This window comes from Schistocerca piceifrons, chromosome X (assembly GCF_021461385.2).
Source record: "Schistocerca piceifrons isolate TAMUIC-IGC-003096 chromosome X, iqSchPice1.1, whole genome shotgun sequence".
In the NCBI taxonomy this organism is placed as follows: domain Eukaryota; kingdom Metazoa; phylum Arthropoda; class Insecta; order Orthoptera; family Acrididae; genus Schistocerca; species Schistocerca piceifrons.
This window is the reverse complement of record NC_060149.1, coordinates 53,005,709-53,031,744: the sequence shown is the minus strand read 5'-3', so window position 1 is coordinate 53,031,744 and position 26,036 is coordinate 53,005,709. Positions and strand designations below refer to the sequence as shown.

The 26,036-nt window shown below is 37.8% G+C and overlaps 1 protein-coding gene across 1 annotated transcript in view; it reads right to left on the bottom strand.

Moving 5' to 3' along the window:
* Positions 1–26,036, bottom strand: part of LOC124721691 — an 888,717-nt gene that overhangs the window by 452,300 nt on the left and 410,381 nt on the right. Inside the window, exon 15 of the mRNA XM_047246771.1 lies at positions 20,306–20,383. Within this exon, the coding sequence (XP_047102727.1) occupies positions 20,306–20,383 (78 nt within the window). The remainder of the gene's footprint in view (positions 1–20,305; positions 20,384–26,036) is intronic.

The window sequence follows — 26,036 nt, the reverse complement described above, 5'->3', positions numbered from 1 at the left end:
ATAACATCAGACTTGGGGGTGCGCTGATGACAGAAGGCATGGGTCACATTTCAGAGTGTCGGTGGAGTCTATCAGCAGGACGGGTTTCACTAGACATGGCCTGCACCTCAACGGGTATGGGAAGGGGAAGGCGGCAAAGTTTATAGGTGACAGCATAGGTGGGGGCGGTAGGATCACTCATGGGAAAATTCCTGCAGTAGTGGGTGTTAGAGCTGCACCTTTTTTAGATTGAAGTCAGCTGATAGGTATTCCTGTTTAAGGGAAGTCTCTCTAACAAAGGAACCACTTTCAACAAAGCTTAGGTATCTGAGTAATGAGGGAATTAGTATATTTCATCCAAATATACTAGGTATTAGAGATAAAGTTAGTAAACTGCTTATAGATGTTGACTCTGAAATTATTGGTATATCTGAACACTTCTTAAATAAGGAGATAATTCAGAGGCTTCCTTTACCAGGACACGGGTTGGCTGGCAGCTTTTCTAGGAGCTCTTTGCTGTGTGGGGGAGTAGCCGTGTAAGTGAAAAATGGCTTCCCATTTGAGTCAATTGATGTTTCAAAGTACTGCACTGAAAAGGTGTTTGAATGTTGTGCAGGTGTGGTTAAATTTAGTAGAGTTAAACTTCTAACTGTTGTTATTTATAGATCCCCAGACTCTGATTTCACAACATTTTTGCTAAAGCTAGAAGAGGTTCTTGGTTCACTTTACAGGAAATACAAAAAGTTAATTATATGTGGTGATTTCCATATTAATTGTATGAGTGATTGTGCAAGGAAAAGGATACTGGTAGACCACCTTAATTCATATAATCTTATGCAAACCGTATTCTTTCCAACGAGAGTGCAAGGGAACAGTAGAACAACCATAGACAATATTTTTGTTCATTCCTCATTACTAGAAGGGCATTCTGTTAGCAAAATGGTGAATGGCCTTTCAGATCATGATGCACAAATTTTAAGTCTAAAAGATTTTTGTGCTGCAACACAGGTTAAATATAGTTACCAACTTTTTAGGAAAGCTGATCCAGTTGCTGTAGAGACTTTTGTAAACCTTGTCAAGGAACAAGAGTGGCAAGATGTTTACAGTGCTGATACAGTAGACGATAAATATAATGCTTTCCTCAAGACTTTTCTCGTGCTCTTTGAAAGTTGCTTTCCGTTAGAATGTTCAAAACAGGGTACTAGCACAAACAGGCAGCCTGGGTGGGTGACTAAAGGTATAAGAATATCTTGTAGAACAAAGTGGCAATTATATCAAAACGTTAGAAACAGTCACAATCTAATTGCAGTAGCCCATTACAAACAGTATTGTAACTTGCTTAAAAAAGTTATTAGGAAGGCAAAAAGTATGTGGTATGCAGATAGAATAGCTAAGTCTCAGGATAAAATTAAAACCATATGGTCAGTGGTAAAGGAAGTGGCTGATCTGCAGAGACAGTGCGTAGTGGGAATGTCCGTGTTACTGATAAGTCGCATATATGTACAGTATTTAATAATCACTTTTTGAATATAGCAGGTGAACTAAATAGAAACCTAGTCGCAACAAGGAATCATGTAGCACTCTTAGAAAAAAGTGTTCCGAGACTGTTACCTGAAATGCTCCTCCATGATACTGACAAGAGGGAGATTGAGTTAATAATTAAATCACTAAAGACCAAGAACTCTCATGGACATGATGGGGTATCTAGCGGAATACTGAAGTATTGTTCTGTGTATGTTAGCCCAGTACTTATCCATATCTGTAACTTTTCCTTTAGGAGTGGTCAGTTTCCTGACCGATTAAAGTACTCGGTAGTGAACCAACTTTATAAAAAGGGAGACAGGGATAATGTTGACAATTTTAGACCTATCGGTGTTTGCTAAAGTTATCGAGAAGGTTGTATATACAAGGTTACTGGAGCACTTAAATTCACATAATTTGTTGTCAAATGTACAGTTTGGTTTTAGAAATGGTTTAACAACTGAAAATGCTATAGTCTCTTTTCTCTATGAGGTTTTGGATGGATTAAATAAAAGGTTGTGAACGCTGGGTCTTTTCTTTGACTTAATGACGGCTTTTGACTGTGTTGACCACAAACTATTACTGCAGAAGTTGGACCATTATGGAGTAAGGGGAGTAGCTTACAATTGGTTCACATCTGCTTTAAGAACAGAAAGCAGAAGGTAATTCTCTGCAATATTGAGAGTGGTAGTGATGTTCAGTCTTAATGGGGCACTGTTAAGTGGGGTGTTTCCCAAGGGTCGGTGCTGGGGTCACTGCTGTTTCTTATTTATATAAATGATATGCCTTCTAGTATTACAGGTGATTCAAAAATATTTCTGTTTGATGATGACACCAGCTTGGTAGTGAAGGATCTTGTGAGTAATATTGAAACAGTATCAAATAATGTAGTTCATTAAATAAGTTCATGGCTTGTGGAAAATAATTTGATGCTAAATCACAGTAAGACTCACTTTTTACAGTTTCTAACTCACAATTAAACAAGAACCGATATTTTGATCAGACAGAATGGGCATATTATAAGCGAGACGGAACAGTTCAAGTTCCTAGGCATTTGGATAGATAGTAAGCCCATGTTCAGGATCTTGTTCAGAAACTAAATGCTGCGTTATTTACCATTAGAACAGTATCTGATATAAGTGACAATTCAACACGAAAAGTAGTCTACTTTGGATATTTTCATACGCTTATGTAATATGGTATTATTTTTTGGGGTAATTCTTCTGGTTCAAAAAGGGTATTTTTGACTCAAAAACAGGCTGTTCAAGATATATGTGGTCTAAGTTCGAGAACTTCTTGTCGACCCCTATTCAATAGTCTGCGAATTCTGACATAGGCCTCACAGTATATATTTTCTTTAATGTCGTTTGTTGTTAGCAATATTAGCTTATTCCCAAGAGTTAGCAGCTTTCACTCAGTTAATACTAGGCAGAAACCAAATCCGCATGTGGAATGCACTTCCTTGATTCTTGTGCAGGAAGGAGTGCAGTATTCTGCTGCATCCATTTTCAATAAGCTACCACAAGAACTCAAAAATCTTAGCAGTAGCCCAAACACTTTTAAGTCTAAACTATTCTGTCGAGGACCTCCAGGAAGAGCTGAAAAATTAAGCAAATCCCAGTGTTACATTGTTGATTTTCTTTATTTAAACTTACGACATGTCGCCTGAATATGTTTCATTTTATCCGTTTCTAATATCGTGTTATAATTTCATGTACTGACACGTTCCAAGACCATGGAGACTTCTCCTTCTATTGGTCCCATGGAACAATAAATAAATAAATAAATATGAGCATCAGTATATGATGTCTATGCAAAAATTAATTTTGCAAGAACCAAAAGTAGTACACAAGAAAAAAGATAATGGATTAAAGGAAATTAATGTGGGCACAGCACAACTTAATGCTAAGTTTGATGCACTGGAACAAACGGTTATAAACCTTGAAGTGAAATCTGAAGGATGCTGCAAGAAACTAGAGTATGAAAAACAAGAATGGGGTAAGAAATTAGAAGTTTGTAAGTCACAAATTGATATGTAGATTGACCATGAAATCAAGGATTTGCAGGATCAAAATGGAGTAACATAAAAAACAATTAATGACATTAGTAACATAAAGCAAGAGCAAAGCAAATCTACCAAAGCATGTAATGAGAAACATAGAATATACCATAATAATTTATAAAGTATAAATAATGACCATTAAATACGTAGTCGTAATATTTCACATGCAGAATCTTCTTGTTAAGGCAACACAAGTGTGATTCAGGGAAAACTGAGAAAAATAGAGCAAAAAGCACTTCCTGAGATGCAATACAAAACAGAAAATGAAGTGAAACAAAAGTCCAAATTTGGTGTGAACAAGAAATAAAAAAATGTTTAGTTCATGTATGTGACATAGCAAATCACGCTAATGTGTATAAATTGCATCATTTCTCTCGTAAGGTAACTATACTCCCAGTAGCTTTCATTAGACAGTTTGAGGGCATCTTGCCTGAAAACACAGCAGAACAACAAAAAATCAAACTCGTGAAGAGTAGGTTCAAAGGAGAAGCAAAATCATGGGGAACAGGATTCAGCAACACATGTAAATCATATAAATAATTTGTTGAGCATTATTGAATAAATACTGGTCTTGCACCACACAAAACAGAGTGAGAGTTGAAGTAGTTTCACAAAGAAGGTTATGTGGTGAAAAAGTCATTATACCACATATTAATTGGAGTAAGGTACTACGGCTGGGAAGGGAAAATTGGTACAGCTGATTCATGAAAGTATAGGGGATGGATATCGGGCCACACATGGTCAAATACCTGTTGCCATAGGTAGGAAAAGTAGGTCTTTTTAGGATAAATCCAGACAAAAGGTTCCCCTGCTAAAGAGTATCTTCAGCACTTCAAAAAATACTTAAACAATTACTCACAAGACAGATTTTAACACCTCCAATATCATATACAAAAGATGTCCCAAACAAAAACAAACCATTGGAAAGAGTAACATGGGGCATTTCATAGACTTTACAATCATCCATCAAAACATGCAATCAATAAAATATAAAATAAAACTATTAGAAGTTGATATCACCAAAAAATTAATCATTTTGTGAGTGTATAGATCTCCAAGTCGTAGTGTGGACACTTTTTTCAATAAGTTAACAGAAGTTCTAGATAAAATCTCAAGAACAAAGGTCAACTTAACTCTGTGTGGGGACATTAACATCAACACTAATACCATAAGTGAATCCAACGGAAACAAGGGTTACAATGACATCCATCAGAAATCAAAATAAAAGATTTTTCAAAATAACTATAAATCAAAGCTGGGACGAAGTGTATAATGAAACCAATGTGAATATGAAATTCTCTAAATTCTACACATTGTTTAAATTGGACTTTGACAAGGTAGTTCCAAAAGTATGCATACGTATCAACATCTCACAAAAGCAGGCATTAAGAAGTCCTCCCAAACACTTAAACACTTTAGTTCCATGAAAAAGATTCACGATGATCTAGAATTGTTAAATTTCTACCACAAATACAAAAAGACATATAGGAAGGTGCTGATTGCTGTAAAAAAGTCATTTAATGACAAAATAGTATACAATGCAGAGAATAAAAGCAAACCAGTCTGGGGTGTTATAAAAATTGGAATGTGTGTGTGTGTGTGTGTGTGTGTGTGTGTGTGTGTGTGTGTGTGGGGGGGGGGGGGGGGGGAAGGAAACAAACAATCGCAGAATAACGTACTGTTAAGGGAGGGGGATGGGATAAGGTAGTAAATGATCCACTTAGCAAATTATGTAAACAAGCATTTTTCAAGTATTGCAGAGAAGTTACAGCAAAAATTCCCCAAAACAAATGTAACACCAGTAAATAATATTGCACTAAATACTATGTTGTTACTTTGAACCACAGATAATGGTGTCAATAAAACTGTTCAACCCAAAAAAAAAAAAGTTCAGTAGGCTTAGATGAAGTACCAATGTGTGTACTGAAACAATGCTTAGGGACTATATAAGGCAACTTAACAAATATAATAAATGAATCCTTCTTCACATCAGGGACATTTCCAGAGCAGTTAAAACATACAAGAGCTGTACCTCTGCTTAAGAAAGGTAATGCAGAATACATAAAAATTACCAACCCATTTCTCTGCTGTCACCATTCTCAAAAATAATAGAAGCAACTATGAAAGACAGATTAATGAATTACCTGAATAATACAATCTTTTAAGCAAATCATACTTTGTTTTCACAAAAGTTGTACTTGATGCTCTTGATAAAGATGAGTGTCTCACAGGAATATTTTTGGATCTTTCTAGGGCATTTGATACAATCAGCCACATGATTCTATTAAACAAATTTGAAGCATTAGGAATAAGAGTGGTAGCTAATGCTGGTTTCGGTCATACCTAACAGATAGGGTACAAAGAGTAGAGGTAACACATACTTCAAATATATGTAAACATGTAGTAAAACACTTATCACAATCAAAATAAATTAATATAGGGGAACCGCAAGGTAGCATATCAGGACCAATACTGTTCCTGATATACATCAATGACTTTCCCAGTAGTGTTGCTCATGGGGAAAAAATTCTCTTCGCTGATGACAGCAATATTATAGTCAGTGTGAAAACAAGAGAACTCCTTGCCGAGAAAGCAAATGAAACTCTCAAGGAAGTTTATGATTGGTCAAGAAGCAATAAAGTAACATTGAACATAAAGAAAACTAATGCCATGAATTTCAATTTGAAGAGGAAAAACGACAATGTTAAATTAAATGTAGATGGCACCTCTATAACTGTGTAACAAATGCAAAATTTCTAGGACTGAATATTGATTCTCAGTTGAAGTGGTGTGAACACACAAAGGCACTTGCAAACAGAATGTTATCAGAGTGTTATGCCCTTAGAATCCTATAATCAGTGTGTAACATGCAGTGTCTTTTACTTACATATTATTCATATGCACACTCAATTCTTAGCTACGGCATTCTGTTTTCGGGGAACAAATGCACAAAATATGAATACATTTTTCAAACTCAAGAAACAAGGCAAAGGGTTAATAACCAAAAGTACTAGTCGAGCTCATTGTAAAGATCTGTTCAAAACACTGGGATATTTAACTGCTCCATGTCAATACATTTATGAGTCAGTTGTACACGTCAAAAATAACATTGGTAATTACTGCACAAACCGCTCTGTAGATGACCATGCAACAAGAGATAGACTCAACTTACATTTAGCAAAAAAAAAATATCATAAAACTCAAAACAGAATTTTCTACCAAGGAATAAAACTGTACAATAAATTACTAAGAGAGATTAAATAAATTGCAAAAACACACTTATTTAAAAAGGCAGCTAAAAAGCACCTGTTATGCAATACGTTTAAGGTTTACTTCAATAAAACACAGTAGGGGTCTTAAAAAAAAATGTTTTACAAATAAATAATAATACATGCAACATTCCACATAAAACCTTCACTTTATGTTTTTTTCCTAACTTTTTCCTTTGTAGAAATACTTACCCCCAACCTATGCAGAGCACAATACTAACACCTCTTCCTCTTTCTGAACTCAACATCCCACTCATTATGGAGGGATGCTGACTCAGTTTTCCAGGATAGAAAATGCGAAGTTGTGGTATAGAAAATGGCCCAGAGATCACCAGTGTGTGTGTGTGTGTGTGTGTGTGTGTGTGTGTGTGTGTGTGTGTAGTGAGTTAAGTGTTATGAAATGATGTGTGTATAGTGTGGGCAGTGACTGATAGTGTGATATGAGTGAACAGCGTGGCATTGCATTATTAAATATTGTATTGTATACCAGGAGTAAATATAATGATTGCCTCTAACTAGAAGTCTGTAAATATATGTGTATACGAATTAGCTTATTTTAAATTGATCTAAACTTTAAATACTTTGACATGTCCTACATCCTTGTAAAACGAGATCTACAGAGGAATAAAGCTGATACTACCACTACTTCTACTTCTACTACTACTAAGATCCCATACTAATGTTCAATATCATCAATATACCAATAAACACTGACTTGATAGTCAGTTTCTCTCAGAGACTGCTAGCAAGAAATGGTCAAAAGTATACTGCATTCGGGTATGGGAGACGGAGTTATCTGTTCACTTCTAAGAAGCATCTGATGGGGGTTGATTATGTGGCTGCTTTTGAGAAAGTTGTGAATGAAGCACCTCATTCCATCACAGGAATACCACCACAAAAAGTTTTAGATGAAATAACAATCAACGACATAAAAAAATATAATGACTACTACACCTTAAGGGGGCAATGAAGTTCTTTGTATTGTTACGTAGTTGATGGTAACCAGGTGTCCAAGTTAACTGACCATTTCCTGCCATTAGTTCTTCCCTTCTTTCATTCAGAACTATATCTGTCCTCTTTAACATTCTTCACTATAATGGTTAAGATAAGAATATTTCTTTGTACTGAATGCGAAAACAAATTAACCAAGCAAAATAAACATCTGTACAGGGTGGCAACCAGTCAGGGAATATTTTAGGGAATTGATTTTAAAAATTTTATTTAGAAGTCCCCAGTCAAATCTGTACAAGTTTTCTCCCACAGCAACTTATGCTGTGCCTATGTGCCAAGTTGCCTACCTTTCAGAACAAAGGCAGTCTGTCCACTTATAGCTGCTGACAAGAGACACCCTCAGCACTCTGCTGAAACTGCTAGTGAATTCACGCCATCGGTGTCAGCCAATAGCAAGCATGGGATACAGGCCATGTGTTGTTTACTTTTTGTTCACGTTCGATATTGTGTGGTCAGTCAGAACTCGCGGCTGTTATTCTGCTGTGAGCCGAGCCTGGGCGCTGCAGTGCATAGGATCCAGTGCCACAGGAGATACTGCATCTGCACATACCAGCGTCTGGGGCAGAGTCTACTGCCAACCTGTTGTAGATCACCACTCAACCATGTGCGTGCTGAGTACACTGAGCTGCGTCTCATTGCGCAAGTACATGCTGTGAGCATAGTGGCCCCATTTGACTGTCGCTTCCATTGAACCTGTTTACTGTATTAAATTTCTTATAGATGTTTTAAACTCCATTGCTGTTGTTGTTGTTGTTGTTGTTCAGGTACTTCAGGCTTAGTTTTAGTGATGAGAAGTTTCTTAAGATATATTTTTGAGAGTTTTCGATTAATCTCCAGGGATGTGTGGATCGCACATTGTGTTTGGTAACAACAGAGTCCCAAGCTGTTCATAACACTTTCTTTCATTTCATTTTCATGTCATGATCCATTCTATTTTCTTTCTTCTTTCCTGTAGGCATCAATTCTGTGCTCTCTGATGAAAGTAGGCTCCTATTCCTTGCTCCACAGATGTGAGCACCTTAAGGGCTCTATAGACCCTATGCCGCGAAACAGGACATGCAAGATTTCCGAAATCATTGCCGCACTACATCTTCTTACCTTGATGAGGATTTGTTTTTATTGAAAGACCAGGCACAGACATGAAATCAGTGTCTAGGCCTTGTAAGAAATGTGACAAACCATAGAGTCTAATGATCCTGGTATTGTCTATCAGTTTACTATTGGTATTATGTGACTCGAGGCCCCGAATACACACACAGTCATAATTATACAATGAGCACTTGTGTTGCCAAAGCCGATTGGATGCAGCGTGACATGCTGGATTGCGGAATGAAAGGAATGAACTTATTCTGCCTTCTCTTTCTCTTCTTTATGCATCTCTCTAAATTGTCTTTGCTGACCTTTTATTCTTTTTCTGTCCATGCCTTCTGTTTTTCGTAAGTGGTAGTCGCTTGTCTGGTTAACCCAATGCACGAAGGGTATGACGACTATTGTTGACATGATGAGATGTAAGACATTGTTTTATTTAGGTTACTTGTGAGCAGACAAGAGGTCTTGTCATTCATGTGATCAAAGGCAATTATGAACAGGGGAGGGTTCTTCTGACTGCTGTTTCAAGTGATGTTATTTCTGTTGCACAGATAATGTTTTGTTGTGGAAGCTAAGGAGGATACAATAAATGCTAATTATGTTGCTAATTGTAAGACAGGAAATGATTCAGTGATGTTAAATTGTCTATTTTATGCTAACACACCAACAGGTCAGAGCAGAACCGTTAACCATGATTCATTTTACCATGCAGTGACCTTCCAGTTGAGATACTTTTTTCAGAGTCATTTAAATTGCAGGTTATGTTACCAGTGAACGCTTACTAAAGCAGAGACCACATCGTTCAAAGACATGGACTGCCACAGCTGTAGCCTTGTGATAAGCCAGCCACATCCCAGCACGCTACCACTTTTCTTACACTTCTTCATCTTGTCTGTCATAATTAAGACTAATTTTCATATTATGGTACGATTTATAAGTAACAAACTGCATAGCTTTTCAGTGACAATGTACTGAGACTACTATATACAGTATAAACATTAAGTGGTTGTCACATTGCAGTGGTACCAGTTGAGTCTAACAGCAGATCGGGTTTCACTAGACATGACCTGCACCTCAATAGGTATGGGAACGGGAGGCTGGCAAAGCTTATAGGTGACAGTCTAGTGGGTGGTAGCAGGATCACTCATTGAAAAATTCCTGTAGTAGTTGGTGTTAGAGCTGCACCTTTTTTAGATTGAAGTCAGCTCATAGGTATACCTGCCTAAAGTAAGTACCCCTAGCAAAGGAATCACCTTCAGAGAATCTCAGGTATCCAAGTAGAGAAGAATTAGCATAATTCATCAAAATATAAGAGGTATTAAAGTTAGTGAACTGCTTATATATGTTGACTCTGAAATTATTGGTATGTTGGAGCACCACTTAAATAATTTGACAAATCTGAGGCTTCCTTTACCAGGATACAGATTCGCTGCCTGTTTTTCAAGGGGTCCTTGTGGGGTGGGGGAGTGGCTATGTACATAAAAAACAGTATTCCATTTCAATTCGTAGATGTATAACGGCACTGCACTGGACAAGTATTTGAATGTTGTGCAGGGGCAGTTGAACTCAGTAAAACGTAACTTCTAATTGTTGTTGTTTATAGGTCTGCTAACTCTGACTTCTGAGAATTTCTGCTCAAGCTACAGGCGGTTCTTGATTCACTTTATACTAAGTACCAGTAGTTAGTTATATGTGGTGACTTTAATATTAATTTTGTATATGAGGGTGTGAGAAAAAGGGTGTTGTTAGATGTCATAAATTCATATGATCTGATGCAGATTGTGGTTTTCCCAATCAGGGTGCAGGGGAACAGTACCACAGCCGTACACAATATTTTTATACATTTTTCTTTACTAGATGGGCATTCTGTTAGTAAAAGGGAGACTGGCCTTTCAGACCATGATGCACAAATTATGACACTAAACGGCTTTTGCACTCAAACAAATGTTACATGTAATTACAAACTATGTTGGAAAGATACTCCAATGGTAAAAGACTGTTCCTCAAACCTCTTTAAGGAATAAGAGTGGCAGGGTATTTCTAATGCCGATTACACAGATGACAAATGTAACGCTTTCCTTAACACATTTTTCATGCTCTTTGAGAGCTGCTTTCCATTAGTGTGCTCTTAGCAGGGTATTAGCAGTAAAAGGCAGCCTGGGTCGCTGACTAGTGGGATAAGGATATCATGTAGAATAAAGTGGGAATTATATCAAAATGTTAGAAGTAGTCACAATCAAGCAACAGTAGCTCATTACAAACAGTATTGTAAGGTGCTTAAAATGTTATTAGGAAGGCAAAGACTATGAGGTATGCAAATAGCATAGCTAATTCACAGGATAAAATTAAAACCATATGGTCAATTGTGAAGGAAGTGTCTGGTCAGCAGCACAAGGTTGACAGTATAAACTCAGTTTTTAGTAAACATATTTCTGTTACTGGTAAGTCAGATATATGTACAGTGTTTAACAATCATTTTCTGACCACTGTTGGTGAATTAAATAAAAACATAATGTCTACAAGGAAAATGCCTTTCTGAGACTAATGTCTGAAATACTGTCCTGTGATACTGACAAGGAGGAGATTAGGTCAATAATTAAATCTCCAAAGACTAAGGACTTTCATGGATATGATGGAATGCCTAGCAGAATATTAAAGTACTGAGCTGCACATGTTAGCCCTGTACTTCCCCATATTTGTAATTTTTCCTTTAAGAATGGTCAGTTTCCTGAATGACTGCAGCTCTCAGTAGTAAAGCCACATTATAAAAAAGGGAGAAAGGGATAATGTAAACAATTTTAGACCTATTTCTATGCCATCAGTGTTTGCTTAGGTTATTTAAAAGGTTGTGTATGTAAGGATAATTTATCATTTTATATCACATAATTTGCTATTAAATGTACAATTTGGCTTTATAAGTGATTCACAATTTTAAATGCTATATTCCCTTTTCACTGCGAGGTACTGGATAGATTAAACAAAAGGTTTCAAAAGCTAGGCATCTTTTTTGATGTAACTAAGGCATTTGATTGTGTTGATCACAAAATATTGCTCCAGAAGTTGGGCCATTACGGTATACGGGGAGTAGCTCACAATTGGTTCACCTCTTGCTTTAGCAACAGACAGCAAAAGGCCTTATTCACAGTGTTGAGAATGGCTGTGATGTGGGGCATGGTCAAACGGTGGGTGCCCCAGGGATCAGTGTAGGGGCCACTTCTGTTCCTTATTTATATAAATAATATGCCCTTTAGTATTACAGGGAATTATAAAATATTTCTGTTTGCTCATGACACTAGCTTCGTAGTAAAGCATGCTGTGTGCAACACTGGCTTCATTTCAAATAGTGCAGTTCATGACATAAGTTCATAGCCATTAGAAAATAAAGTAATCCTAAATAACAGTAAGACTCAGTGTTTACAGTTTCTAACACACAGTCCAACAAAAACTTACGTTTTAATTTCACATAATGGGCATATGATTAGTGAAATTGAACAGTTCAAATATCTAAGTGTTCAGATGGATTGTAAACTGTCGTGGAAAGCCCATGTTCACGATCTTGTTTGAAGGCTAAATGCTGCCATTTTTACTTTTTGAACGGTATCTGAAACCAGGATCGTTCAACATGAAAATTAGTCCACTTTGCTTATTTTCATTCACTGATATCATATGGTATTATATTTTGTGGTAACTCTTCCCATTCTCAAAGGATATTTTTGGGTCAGAGATGGCTAGTTCGGGCAATAAGTGGTGTAAGTTCGCGAATCTCTTATTGACCCCTGTTCACTAGTCTGGCAATTCTGACATTGGCCTCTCAATATATATATTCTTTATTATCGTCAGCTTATTCCCAAGAATTAGCAGCTTTCTCTCATTTAATACTAGGAAGAAATACAATCTGCATTTGGATTGCACTTCCTTAAATTTTGTGATACTGCTGCATCCATTTTCAATAAGCTACCACAAGAATTCAAAAATCTTAGCTGTAACCCACACCCTTTCAAATTGAATCTGATGAGTTTTGTCATGGGTCATTCCTCCTATTCTGTCAAGAAGTTGCTTCAAAAATTAAACTGTTTCCTATTTTTAATTTCTGACTGTGTTTACTTAAACATATGCCTTGACTTTTTGGGTTCATAAATATTTTATTTCATCTGTTATTACTTTTGTATTGTAATTTAATGTACTGACACATGCCATGACCTTGGAGATTTGCTCCCCAATTTGGTCCTATGGAGCTAAATGTGTAAATAAACAAACAAGTGACAATTATTAATTTTTGAGGATGGCCCAGGTGCACTCCTATTTGTATTATGTAGGAAGTTTATGTATTTCTGAAGAGTTTGAGGTGTTTAAAGGTACCCTCTATCATCTACTGTATAGTGAATGGTGAATTTAAATACTTTTGTTGTTCAGCTTTGTTGTAGAATTTTGGTGTTATGCTATATTTCACTTGTAGATCTCTTTTATTGACAAGATTTTTGTTTTTTCTTTCAAATGGATATATCAAGTTTACCTTATTAAAGTTTTTCCAAAATGCTACTTATTACAAGTCTGCTTCATTGAATGTTTTGTTTTGTTGTCAAATCTAAAATGTGGAGCCCCTCTTTGCGGTGTCTGCTATACTTATTTTTTATTGTTCAAAGGACAATTATACTGCAAACCTTCATCTGATTTTTGTAACTGATATTCCATTGCCCTGCAGATGAGCTAAGTCCACTGGACAATACTGTGTTCTATATTGAGCACTTATGAGAAATATTAATTACAGCTACCCATTTTGAGACCCATATTATTAGTCAGACAAACAAGTCACCCTTCAGAAGACTACTTGGTCCCATTTCCACCTTGTTAATTATTATTTGTCTCAGTTTCAACTAATTACTTCATGTGTAAAACTAAGTGATATATTTACACGCTACCATCCCATGGGGTAATTTAAAATGGTTTTTAAATGAATAGGTATATCTTTCCTTTTGCTTTTCTCAGATTTTCACTACGATGTGGTTACATTGGCCATTTCCAATGATTTATCCAATTTAAGGCAGTGATAACTCATTAGATGCTCTGGCTAGTTTATGCCAGGATTTTGTCGGTATAAAAAAGGCTTTGTACTTCTCTACTTTAACATGAGTTTATATCAGTTTGCCATGAAGAAAAATCATCCTAATCCTACTCCTAATGATCCAACTCCCCAAGACACTATCCAAATTGAACCCTGCCTGGAACAGTTCCGTCCTCCGTCACAGCGGGACCCACCTCCTCTTCCTCAAAATCACCCTCTCCAAACCTTCCAGGAACTTCTGACTTCCAGCCTTGCCTCTCAATCCTTATTAAAAAACCTTAATCCTACTCCCAACATTACCACTGCTGAAGCCCAGGCTATCCGTGATATGAAGGCTGACGAATTCATTGTCATTCTTACAGCGGACAAGGGTTCCATGACCGTGGTACTTGATCGTCGGGAGTATGTGGCTGAGGGACTGTGTCAGCTTTCAGACAACACTACATACAAAGTTTGCCAAGGTAATCCCATTCCTGATGTCCAGGCAGAGCTTCAAGGAATCCTCAGAACCTTAGGCCCCCTACAAAACCTTTCACCTGACTCCATCAGCCTCCTGATCCCACCACCAGCCTGTACCCCTGCCTTCTACCTTCTTCCTAAAATTCACAAACCCAATCATCCCGGCCGCTCCATTGTAGCTGGTTACCAAGCCCCCACAGAACGTATCTCTGCCTATCTAGATCAACACCTTCAACCCATTACATGCAGTCTCTCATGCTTCATCAAAGACACCAACTACTTTCTCGAATGCCTGGAATCCTTACCCAATCTGTTACCCCTGGAAACCATCCTTGTAATCATTGATGCCACTTCCTTATACACAAATATTCCACACATCCAGGGCCTCGCTGCGATGGGGCACTTCCTTTCACACCGATCACCTGCCACCCTACCTAAAACCTCTTTCCTCACTACCTTAGCCAACTTCATCCTGACCCACAACTTCTTCACTTTCGAAGGCCAGACATACCAACAATTAAAGGGAACAGCCATGGGTAACAGGATGGCCTCCTAGTACGCCAACCTATTCATGGGTCGCTTAGAGGAAGCCTTCTTGGTTACCCAGGCCTGCCAACCCAACGTTTGGTACAGATTTATTGATGACATCTTCATGATCTGGACTCACAGTGAAGAAGAACTCCAGAATTTCCTCTCCAACCTCAACTCCTTTGGTTCCATTAGATTCACCTGGTCCTACTCCAAATCCCATGCCACTTTCCTTTCCGTTGACCTCCATTTGTCCAATGGCCAGCTTCACACGTCTGTCCACATCAAACCCACCAACAAGCAACAGTACCTCCATTATGACAGCTGCCACCCATTCCACATCAAACGGTCCCTTCCCTACAGCCTAGGTCTTCATGGCAAACGAATCTGCTCCAGTCTGGAATCCCTAAACCATTACACCAACAATCTGAAAACAGCTTTCGCATCCCGCAACTACCCTCCCGACCTGGTACAGAAGCAAATAACCAGAGCCACTTCCTCATCCCCTCAAACCCAGAACCTCCCACAGAAGAACCTCAAAAGTGCCCCACTTGTGACAGGATACTTTCTGGGACTGGATCAGACTCTGAATGTGGCTCTCCAGTAGGGATACGACTTCCTCAAATCCTGCCCTGAAATGAGGTCCATCCTTCATGAAATCCTCCCCACTCCACCAAGAGTGCCTTTCTGCAATCCACCCAACCTTCGTAACCTCTTAGTTCATCCCTATGAAATCCCCAAACCACCTTCCCTAGCCTCTGGCTCCTACCCTTGTAACCGCCCCCGGTGTAAAACCTGTCCCATGCACCCTCCCACCACCACCTACTCCAGTCCTGTAACTCGGAAGGTGTACACGATCACAGGCAGAGCCACGTGTGAAAGCACCCACGTGATTTACCAACTGACCTGCGTACACTGTGAAGCTTTCTATGTGGGAATGACTAGCAACAAACTATCCATTCGCATGAATGGACACAGGCAGACAGTGTTTGTTGGTAATGAGGATCACCCTGTGGCTAAACATGCCTTGGCGCATGGCCAGCACATCTTGGCACAGTGTTACACCGTCCGGGTTATCTGGATACTTCCCACTAACACCAACCTGTCAGAACTCCGGAGATGGGAACTTGCCCTTCAGTATATCCTCTCATCTCGTTATCCGCCACGCCTCAACCTCCGCTAATTTAAAGTTGCCGCTGCTCTTACCTCACATGTCTTTCAACAACATCTTTGCCTCTGTACTTCCGCCTCGACTGACATCTCTGCCCAAACTCTTTGCCTTTACAAATGTCTGCTTGTGTCTGTGTATGTGCGGATGGATATGTGTGTGTGTGCGAGTGTATACCTGTCCTTTTTTCCCCCTAAGGTAAGTCTTTCCACTCCCGGGATTGGAATGACTCCTTACCCTCTCCCTTAAAACCCACATCCTTTTGTCTTTCCCTCTCCTTCCCTCTTTCCTGATGAAGCAACCGTTGGTTGCGAAAGCTTCAATTTTGTGTATATGTTTGTGTTTGTTTGTGTGTCTATCAACCTGCCAGCACTTTCGTTTGGTAAGACACATCATCTTCGTTTTTAGATATATTAACATGAGTTAATATAGATAAGGTTTGGGTTATACAAGTTTTATGGTACACTATCTCTACGACTTAGTAAGTGACACCTCCATTTTACTGAAATATGTTAATATTTTGTACTCTGAGAAACTTTGTGCAACTACTAGCCACAAAAATAATCAGACGACATAGCAAGCTTTTACTTAGGTTATTACCCTTTTTCACATGCACTTAGTCCAGTTCTAGCCCACACCATGTGTCAATATTCTGCAGTAAGCTGATTTATTATGTTTTTTTTTTAACCAAATACTTTGATTATTACAGAATTAAGTCTTCTGTCATGTTGTTGTTGCATTTAATATTTTGATTTTAGTTCAGCTATGTGGAAACGAGATTAATATTTTCCAGACAACACAAACAACTACAAATTTTAGGGGGGGCCTGTAAACCATTAAAAGATAAGTGCAGATTCAGTTTGGACAGCATCTGCTTTCCATGACAATTAGTTTACTACTGAAACACTAAATTAATAATAGATTTTTTTTCTCCTCAACCTAACAGAAACCACGATAGTTCATTCCTCCTTTGTGAAGCTTTCTGGAATGATTTTTAACTTCACATATTTTAAGAACTGATAATCTGGACGATGATGATTTCAGTTATAACAGGAGCTATTGCATTGCTGCTCAAAATCTGAACAGTTAATATTTTACTGTTTTCTTAACTCATGAAATTCGATAAACTTGACAACATCTAAGTCCCCTGCCATTTACACTAAATGAAAACAATTGTAACAGGACCCTCCCACAGCATTAAGACTCCAACTAGAGCAAACCGTCTTTCCCGCAGTGACTGACATCCTTTTGTAAACAATGTGAGTCACCACTCCTCTGGAAGGGGTAAGCAATGTACAGGGTGGCAGCAAGTCACGGAATATTTTAAGCAACTGGTTTAAAAAATTTTATTTAGAAGACCCCAGTCAAATCTTTACAAGTTTGCTCCCAGAGCAACTTCCATAGTGCATATATGACACAAGTAGTCTGCCTTCAGAACCAACGCTGTTCTGTCCAGTTCACGGTGCACACAAGAGATGCCCTTAGCCATCTGCTGAAACTGCTAGTGAATTCACACCATTGATTTTGGCAAACAGCGTGGGTGGGATACACGTGACATGTGTGGATGCTGGAGCATATTGCAGTGCATAACACAGTTGCCTCGCTCTCTTGTGAACCGGACCTCAAGCAGAACAAACGTCTTTCATGACAGGCAAAGCCTCCAGTTCTACGTTTCATGATTGGCCATCAATGTAAGTTAACATGAACCAGCTCCCCTTCTGCTGCCCATTTCAATTAGTAGTTCACCCTCCTAAATTGGCCTAAACCTGGTAACTTACACCCCTAGGCGTGCCCCTTGTATACTGTAAATTTGAATATATTCTCTTTATTTTACCTAATATCCTGTTCTGTCATTTAACGGCAACAATAGATTTCCACTTACAATACCTGACCAAATGACCTGCTGTATGTTGTCGTCGTAAGCCATATGTAACAACCTTTTCCCCTCCCCCTGCCCATGTACATATCTGCAGAACACAGGTGAAAAACAGACATTTGATGGAACATATGTGGACAGGCAAGAAAATACAAAGTGTAGGATTACAGATACACCAAGAAGAGAATGCAGAGTATAATTACAAAAATTTACTTTTGTTTATTTAATTTCCCCATATCGTATCAAAATGTCAACAATAAATAAATTGCATAAACACAGAATAGGCATAATGTTAACCATTTAGACATAATGTTAACCATTTAGACAAATCCCTTTCATGAATAATAGTTTGTAAATTTGATTAGTCAGAGTGTGCTTTTCCCAAGAAACCACTCATAAAAGGTGAGAGGGGTCATCTAATATTCAGGATTGTTGTCTTATACTCGAGTATATACCATATTTTTCACTCTGCATGGGAGTGTGTGTAGTATTGAAACTTCCTAGCTCATTAAACAATGTGCCAGACTTCATCTGAAAGCTCGCAGGCATCTCTTGTCTCTTTGTGTGTCTATCAGTGACACAACACCTAAATTATTTGGTGAGCTAATATCTTTACTTATTAAATTACTAATAATATTATTACTAGAGCCCAGATTTTCATGCACTATCAATCGCATCCATTCATGCAATGTCACATCATTAAATACGCATAATAAGGCAGAAATAGAATTGAAATATGTTACAGAAGATGATGTTTCTATGTCACAATAAGTGACAGATGCATACTTAGGTGAAGATATTTTGGACCATGTCTGATCAATTTGATAGTTTTTGTTACAATTTTGCTGCAACATACTTTTTGGTCTTCTTTGTAAACTCAAAATCAGGATATGATCTGATAACTTTGTTATCCTAAAAACAGCAACACCCAATTCTCCACAGGATGACTGTAAAGATTTTTAACCTTTACAATAACTGTCCGGGACTCCACCTGTGGCTTCTAATTTTGGTATTTCCAAATGAAAATGCACAGAATTTGTTTTGATGTAAATATGGTCTTGCATTGCATTAGTGACATCAAAAGCCTACAGTCCAAAAATGATGCTAAAATTTTACATTGCAGTACCTTAAGGCTTTTCAGTAGAATGAAGCAAACAGATGTCAACTTCTGTAGATATGCTGGAATTCACAGTAAAAGATGACAGCATTAATCCAAGTACCCCACCTGGTTAAAAAAGGCTGTGGGCGGGACCGGGGGAGGGGGGGGGGGGGGGGGGGGGACAACTAAAACTGCAACATGGACAATTGCTTTTACGAGTACCTTCAATTGGAAAAAGGACAGCATATAAATTAATGCTGTCAGCAACAAACCTTTGTATTTTGTGCATCAATTTTCCTTGTTTGTATCATTGTTTGTAACAGTGTATTCACACAATCAAATTTTGGAGCACCTTTACAGTTACATGATGTAGAACATGGGCCAGCAATGTTAGACACTTCAAGTTATGATAAAAATATTTAATACCTTTCCCAGCCTTCATCACATATGGAGCAGCATTGCGCAACAACAACAACAACAACAACAATAATAATAATAATACCCTTTTTTAATTTAATTTATTGCCGAAAAGTATATGACTTCTACCGACAACTACCGAGCTGAAGTAGAGCACTTGAGCTCACTATGAAGTTCACAAACTACAACATATTTGCAGAATTGCTTATGTACTGCATCTTGGTGCAGTTCATATGAATAAATCAATAAAAGATGGTGTCACACACGTTATTGCAAAAAAAGGTCAAAAATGTGATATAACATGCATTACAAGTGTCCCAATTCATACCATCTGCAAAATATACATTTACCCAGCAAATGGCTACAAATGCAAAAATTCATGCAACTTGTGTTTACACAGATATCTGGACTCTATTTATTATACACCTGCCGTGGAAAGTGAATAACTCTCACAGTCTCATACTAATTTGAAATAAAATCATAACAATAACCAGCAAGTGTCACATGCGTGCTTTGTAGTTATAGATGTAATTAATGCTGACTCCCAAACGTCACATTCATTTCTTCCTAACAATTCCATTATGACAAATATCAAACAATCCCATTATGAAGTATAACTAATTTTTGACTGGATCTGAGAAAAATTATATCTGCACAGTATACAAAGCACAGTTCACAGCATTACCCTGTCAATATTTATAGAAATCACATAAGCGAAAAACTAATTGTGAACATGACTACAGCATAGGTGTAGTGAATATATACCTGATTCATTGTGGTCTCTGTGCCACCAGCTAGGTTTAAAATATTTCTTCTGTCTAGGTGATTCAGCATATGGTTCACCTGTTAGAAAATACAACACTGGTCAATGTAACTAAGCAGCTATCAAGAACATTTTGTAACTTTTGTAAACAAAGGAAAGGAAAAGAACGCAATATCATAGCCATGTGACTGGCAGAAATGAACACTACCTGGTGCAATTTATATAAATTAGGATTATGAACACCAAATCATGACCATCATCATCAGCAGCAGCAGCAGCATCATCAACTACTACAGGGTGATTATAATTAGAGTTAAACTTTCAAAACGCTGTAGAAATTACACCACTGGTCAGAATAACATTAAATTGCAATGGAATATTATCGGAGAAGAGGGAAAATGTATAGCAGAAGAAGAAAAATGTGTGAAAATTGATCAATAGATGGTGCTGTATGTCACAATATGTCAATGAAAACACCTGTCATGTGCACGACCCACTAAAGTTGGTATAAACATGATGGGTACATGGTTTTTCCTCCTTTCACATGTGTGACATTCACCATGATTGTCTCAATGCAGGAACGCGCTCTGCTTCTATAGCTGTATTACAAGAATGATGACTGTGCACACATCGCTCTGCAGAAGTTCCGGACACTGAAGGGTTTGAAAAAAGGCATTGGTGTGATGACTGTCATGGAAATGGAGAAAATGATTCAGAAATTTGAAAAGATGGGTTATTTTGGTATGCAACATGGTAGAGGGAGGAAATGAATTGATTCGACGTCAGTGGAAGCAGTGGTCACTCCAATGCAGGAGGAGACAATTGGTGGTGTACAAACATGTAGTGCATCGAGAATTGCCCAAACAATGGACATACAAATGAGCATGGAGTGTAAAATCTTATGAAACATCCTTCTTTGCTATCCATTGGAAATTATCCATGTTCAAAAATTGCTTCCTGTCGACCCGCCACCAAGAGAGACCTTTGCTTTCGATTTTCTTGCTCATATGGAAGTGGACAATGATTGGCTGTGGAAGATTTTATGGACAGATGAAGCTCACTTCACAAGATATGGGAATACACAAAATTGTCAAATTTGGGCAACGGAAAACCCACATGCAAATCAACCAGTACAACTTCATCCTGAAACAGTCACTGTGTGGTGAGGGTTTACAGCATCATTTACCATAGCTACATACTTTTTTGAAGTGAGAGGAGCTTCAAGTCCTGTTCCCTGTACCATCACTGGTAAGCACTGTGAGTGTCTTTTGTGCAATGATGTCATTCCATCTCTCCAACAGCGCGGATGTAGAGATGCTAGAAATGCTAGAATTATGAGTCACCATTTCCCGACAGCCTGGCCATCCCTATCAACTGATGATAATCTGTATGACTTCTGGCTGTGGGTCTATCTGAAAGATATTGTGTTCATTGTTCCGATTGCCAACTTAGCTGCATTGAAAGCATGCATTGTGGAACACATCCTGAACGTGACACTGGAAACACTTCCATCAGTTGTGGAACATGCTGTTTCTCAATTTCAACTTATTGCAGAAATCTGTGGACAGCATTTTTACCTACACTGTGGTTTTCATAAAGGTAAAGTAGTGCACATGTTGATGAGGCTATAGACTCTTTGTTTCCGAGAAACTTCCCTTTGTCCATTTCTGCATGTTTCGACAAATATTACAACAACCATTTAATTCTGCAGCGCCATCTTCTCCGCACTATGCCATCTGTCTCTAGGGTACAAGGGCTCAGGACAAAGTTTTGTATTCTAGTGAAAAAGTCTATAAAACATTGTCAGTGTTTATCAGGCAGGAAAATGAACATTCTTAGTTATTTCAGAACAAAGTAAAAGAATGCGGCATTAACCACTATTCCTACAACTTACCAGAACACTTGGCCTCAAGAATGTGATTCTGTATAACTCAAATAATTGTGTTAGATAGATCTTGATGTTGTCAGTATAAAGAAAGCTGACAAGAGTCTGTGTAAAGGTAGATGATTGCTTGGTTTGAATTATTAAATAGTAATGGGTCCTTAGTACTATTGTGGATAGAGATTGAAAGGGAGGGGGGTGGGGGTGATCTAATCTGGAAGTAATTACAGTAACTGTACATGTGAACAGATTAGGGCTAGTCATAGTTTGCCGTGAGTATATATAACTATCAGCATGGGATCCACCAGTATGAAACACAGATGTGTACTTGTAGGCTGCCATGCTTCCAGGCTGATGGTGACAAAATCACAGATATACAAGGTAAACTGTTAAACCACAAACATTAGTAAACTGTATTTGCTGTCAACCACATCTCTGACAGCTGCCGAATTCATACATCTAATCAGTCTTGCCACTGGAGGTGCAAGCGGCACTGCAATTAGTGCTCTTCGGGCCACAGCCCTGAGTGGGATTCCCACTCCCTCAATCACGGCTCTCATTGCCCAGTGCTGTCATACACACACACTAGTGACCAAGTCTTCACTCTGAGTGCTGTCCGTGTTCACCACAGTAGCTGCAGATGGGATATTTCTGAGGGAAGGTATTTATTATACAAATGTAACCCACCCCTTTTCTCTCTCTCTCTCTCTCTCTTTTGCCACACATGGCAACCCTCGCGGGGAATATTTCTGAAGTTTAAGTGCTTTCAAATGAAGAGGCTAACTTTTATGCTTTTATTAACAAGAACTGTACCCAATTATCAAACTGTGGAAGGACTGTGTACATGTGAACTGTAAATGGCTAGAGAACTGCTTAAGAACTGTGATAAATAGGCTATTAACAGTGTTTGAATTGTTGTTGAGCTTTTGTTGAACTATAATAATTGATGAAACTAGATCAAATTTTTTGTTTCTATGAAAGTAATATTAGTGTAAATCAGAAATAGGAAGTGCTGAAGTGCTGCGAGAATAAAAGTAATGTTGTGTGCAAGGTCAATGGGATTACATTGTCATCTTTTAAAGAATCATCATGCTACTAGATGGAGCAGCGTACATTGCAGCACTAGACATCCATGGAAAACATGTGCAGTGACAGCACATAGTGGGGAGTGTAGTTAGCAGCATAGGGCACATCTAATGTGACTGTTTCAGCACACAACAACAGCGGAATTAATAAACCAATGATCCCACTGAGAATTTAAGCAGCCACAAATGATTTCCATGATAATGATGAATTAATTAATAGTGAAGACAGTAAAAATATAGATTTAGAGGCAAACAATTATAAAGTAAACCCAGGATGCGTAGTACCTAGTCAGAATGAAGTGATTGATTGGAATGCGATATCAGAGAAAATGACGTTAACATTACTAATAAGCTAACAGATGAGTTACATACATTAAGTTATCATACAGGATTAGCTGACACCTTATCAATTCAGTATGATGATCAGTATATGAGGTCTATGATAAAATTAATTTTGCAAGAACAAAAAGTAGCACAAAAGAAAACAAATAATGGATGAAAGGAAATTAATGTGGGAACAGCACAACTTAATACTACGTTTGATGCACTGGAACAAACGGTTATAAACCTTGAAGTGAAATCTGAAGGATGCTGCAAGAAACTAGAATGGGGTAAGAAATTAGAAGTTTGTAAGTCAGAAATTAATAAGTACACTGACCATGAAATCAAGGATTTTCAGGATCAAAATGGATTAACACAAGCAACAATTGATGACATTAGTAACATAAAGCAAGAGCAAAGCAAATCTACCAGAGCATGTAATGAGAAATATAGAATATACTGTAATAATTTATAAAGTATCAATAATGACCATTAAATACTTAGTCATAATATTTCATATGCAGAATCTTCTTGTTAAAGCAACGCAAGTGTGATTCAGGAAAAACTGAGAAAAATAGAGCAAAAAGCACTTCCTGAGATGCAATACAAAACAGAAAATGAAGGGTACCAAAAGTCCAAATTTGGTTTGAACAAGAAATAAAATTAGTATTGTTCATGTATGTGACATAGAAAATGAAGCCAATGTGTATAAATTGCACAATTTCTCTTGTAAGGGAACTATACACCCAAAAGCCTTCATTAGACAGTTTGAGGGCACCTTGCCTGAAAACACAGCAGAACAGCAAAAAATCTAACTCGTGATGAGTAGGTTTGAAGGAGAAGCAAAATCATGGGGAACAGGGGTCAGCAACACATGTAAATCATATAAAGAATTTGTAGAAGCATTCTTGAATAAATACTGGTCTTGCAGCACACTAAACAGAGTGAGGGGTGAGGTAGTTGCACAAAAAAGGTTACATAGTGAAAATGTCATTATACCACAAATTAATAGCAGTAAGGTACTAGGACTGGGAAGGGAAAATTGGTACACCTGATTCATGAAAGTATATGGGGTGGATATCCGGCCACACATGGTCAAATACCTGTAGTCATAGATAGGAAAAGCAGGTCTTTTTAGGATAAATCCAGACAACAGGTTCCCCTGTCTAAAAAGTATCTCAAGAACTTTAAAAAATGCTGAAACTATCACTCACAAGACAGATTTTAACACCTCCAAAATCACATACAAAAGATAGGAGGAGGAGATTAGTGTTTAACGTCCCATTGACAACAAGGTCATTAGAGACGGAGCGCAAGCTCGGGTGAGGGAAGGATGGGAAAGGAAATCGGCCGTGCCCTTTCAAAGGCATTATCCCGGCATTTGCATGAAGCGATTTAGGGAAATCACGGAAAACCTAAATCAGGATGGCCGGAGACGGTATTGAACCGTCGTCCTCCCGAATGCGAGTCCAGTGTGCTAACACTTACAAAAGATGTCACAAAGAAAAACAAACCATTGGAAAGAGTAACATGGGGCATTTCACAGACTTCACAATCCTCCATCAAAGCATGCAATCAATAAAAATACAACTATTAGAAGTTGATATCACCAAAAAATTAATCATTTTGTGTGTGTATAGATCTCCCAGTGGTAATGTGGATACTTTTTTCAATAAGTTAATAGAAGTTCTAGACAAAGTCTCAAGTACAAAGGTCAACTTAATCCTGTGTGGGGACATTAGCATCAACACCAATACCATAAATGAATCCAGCAGCACCTTCATAAACATCCTTCTAACTTTTGGCATGTCCCTTTTGGTCAATAGTGCATAACTGACCATGTGGCCACAAATATGGACAGGGAAAAATGTGATGTAGCTGTAGAAGATTTGAGACTATCAGACCATCTCTGTCAAATAACAACTGTAAAATATGCCATTGAATCATTCCCTAACTACAAGCCTACAAACAACATCTACCAGAAATAATAATAAAAAAAAGAGTTTTCAAAAGAACTAGAAAAACAAAGTTGTGAATATAAAATTCTCTAAACTCTCCACATTGTTTAAATTGAACTTTGAAAATGCATTTCCAAAAGTATACATGTCCGTATCAACATCTCACAAAAGCAGGTATTAAGAAGTCCTCCTAAATACTTAAACATTTCAGTTCCATGAAAAAGATTCACAATGATTCAGAATTCTTAAATTTCTATTACAGATACAAAAAGATCTAGAGGAAGGTGCTGATTGCTGAAAAACGTACTGTTAATGGAGGGGGATAAGGTAGTAAATGATCCACTTAGCAAATTATGTAAAGAAGCATTTTTCAAGTATTGCAGAGAAGTTACAGCAAAAATTCCCCAAAACAAGTATGACACCAGTGAAAAATATTGCACTAAATACTATGTTGTTACTTCGAACCACAGATAATGATGTCAATAAA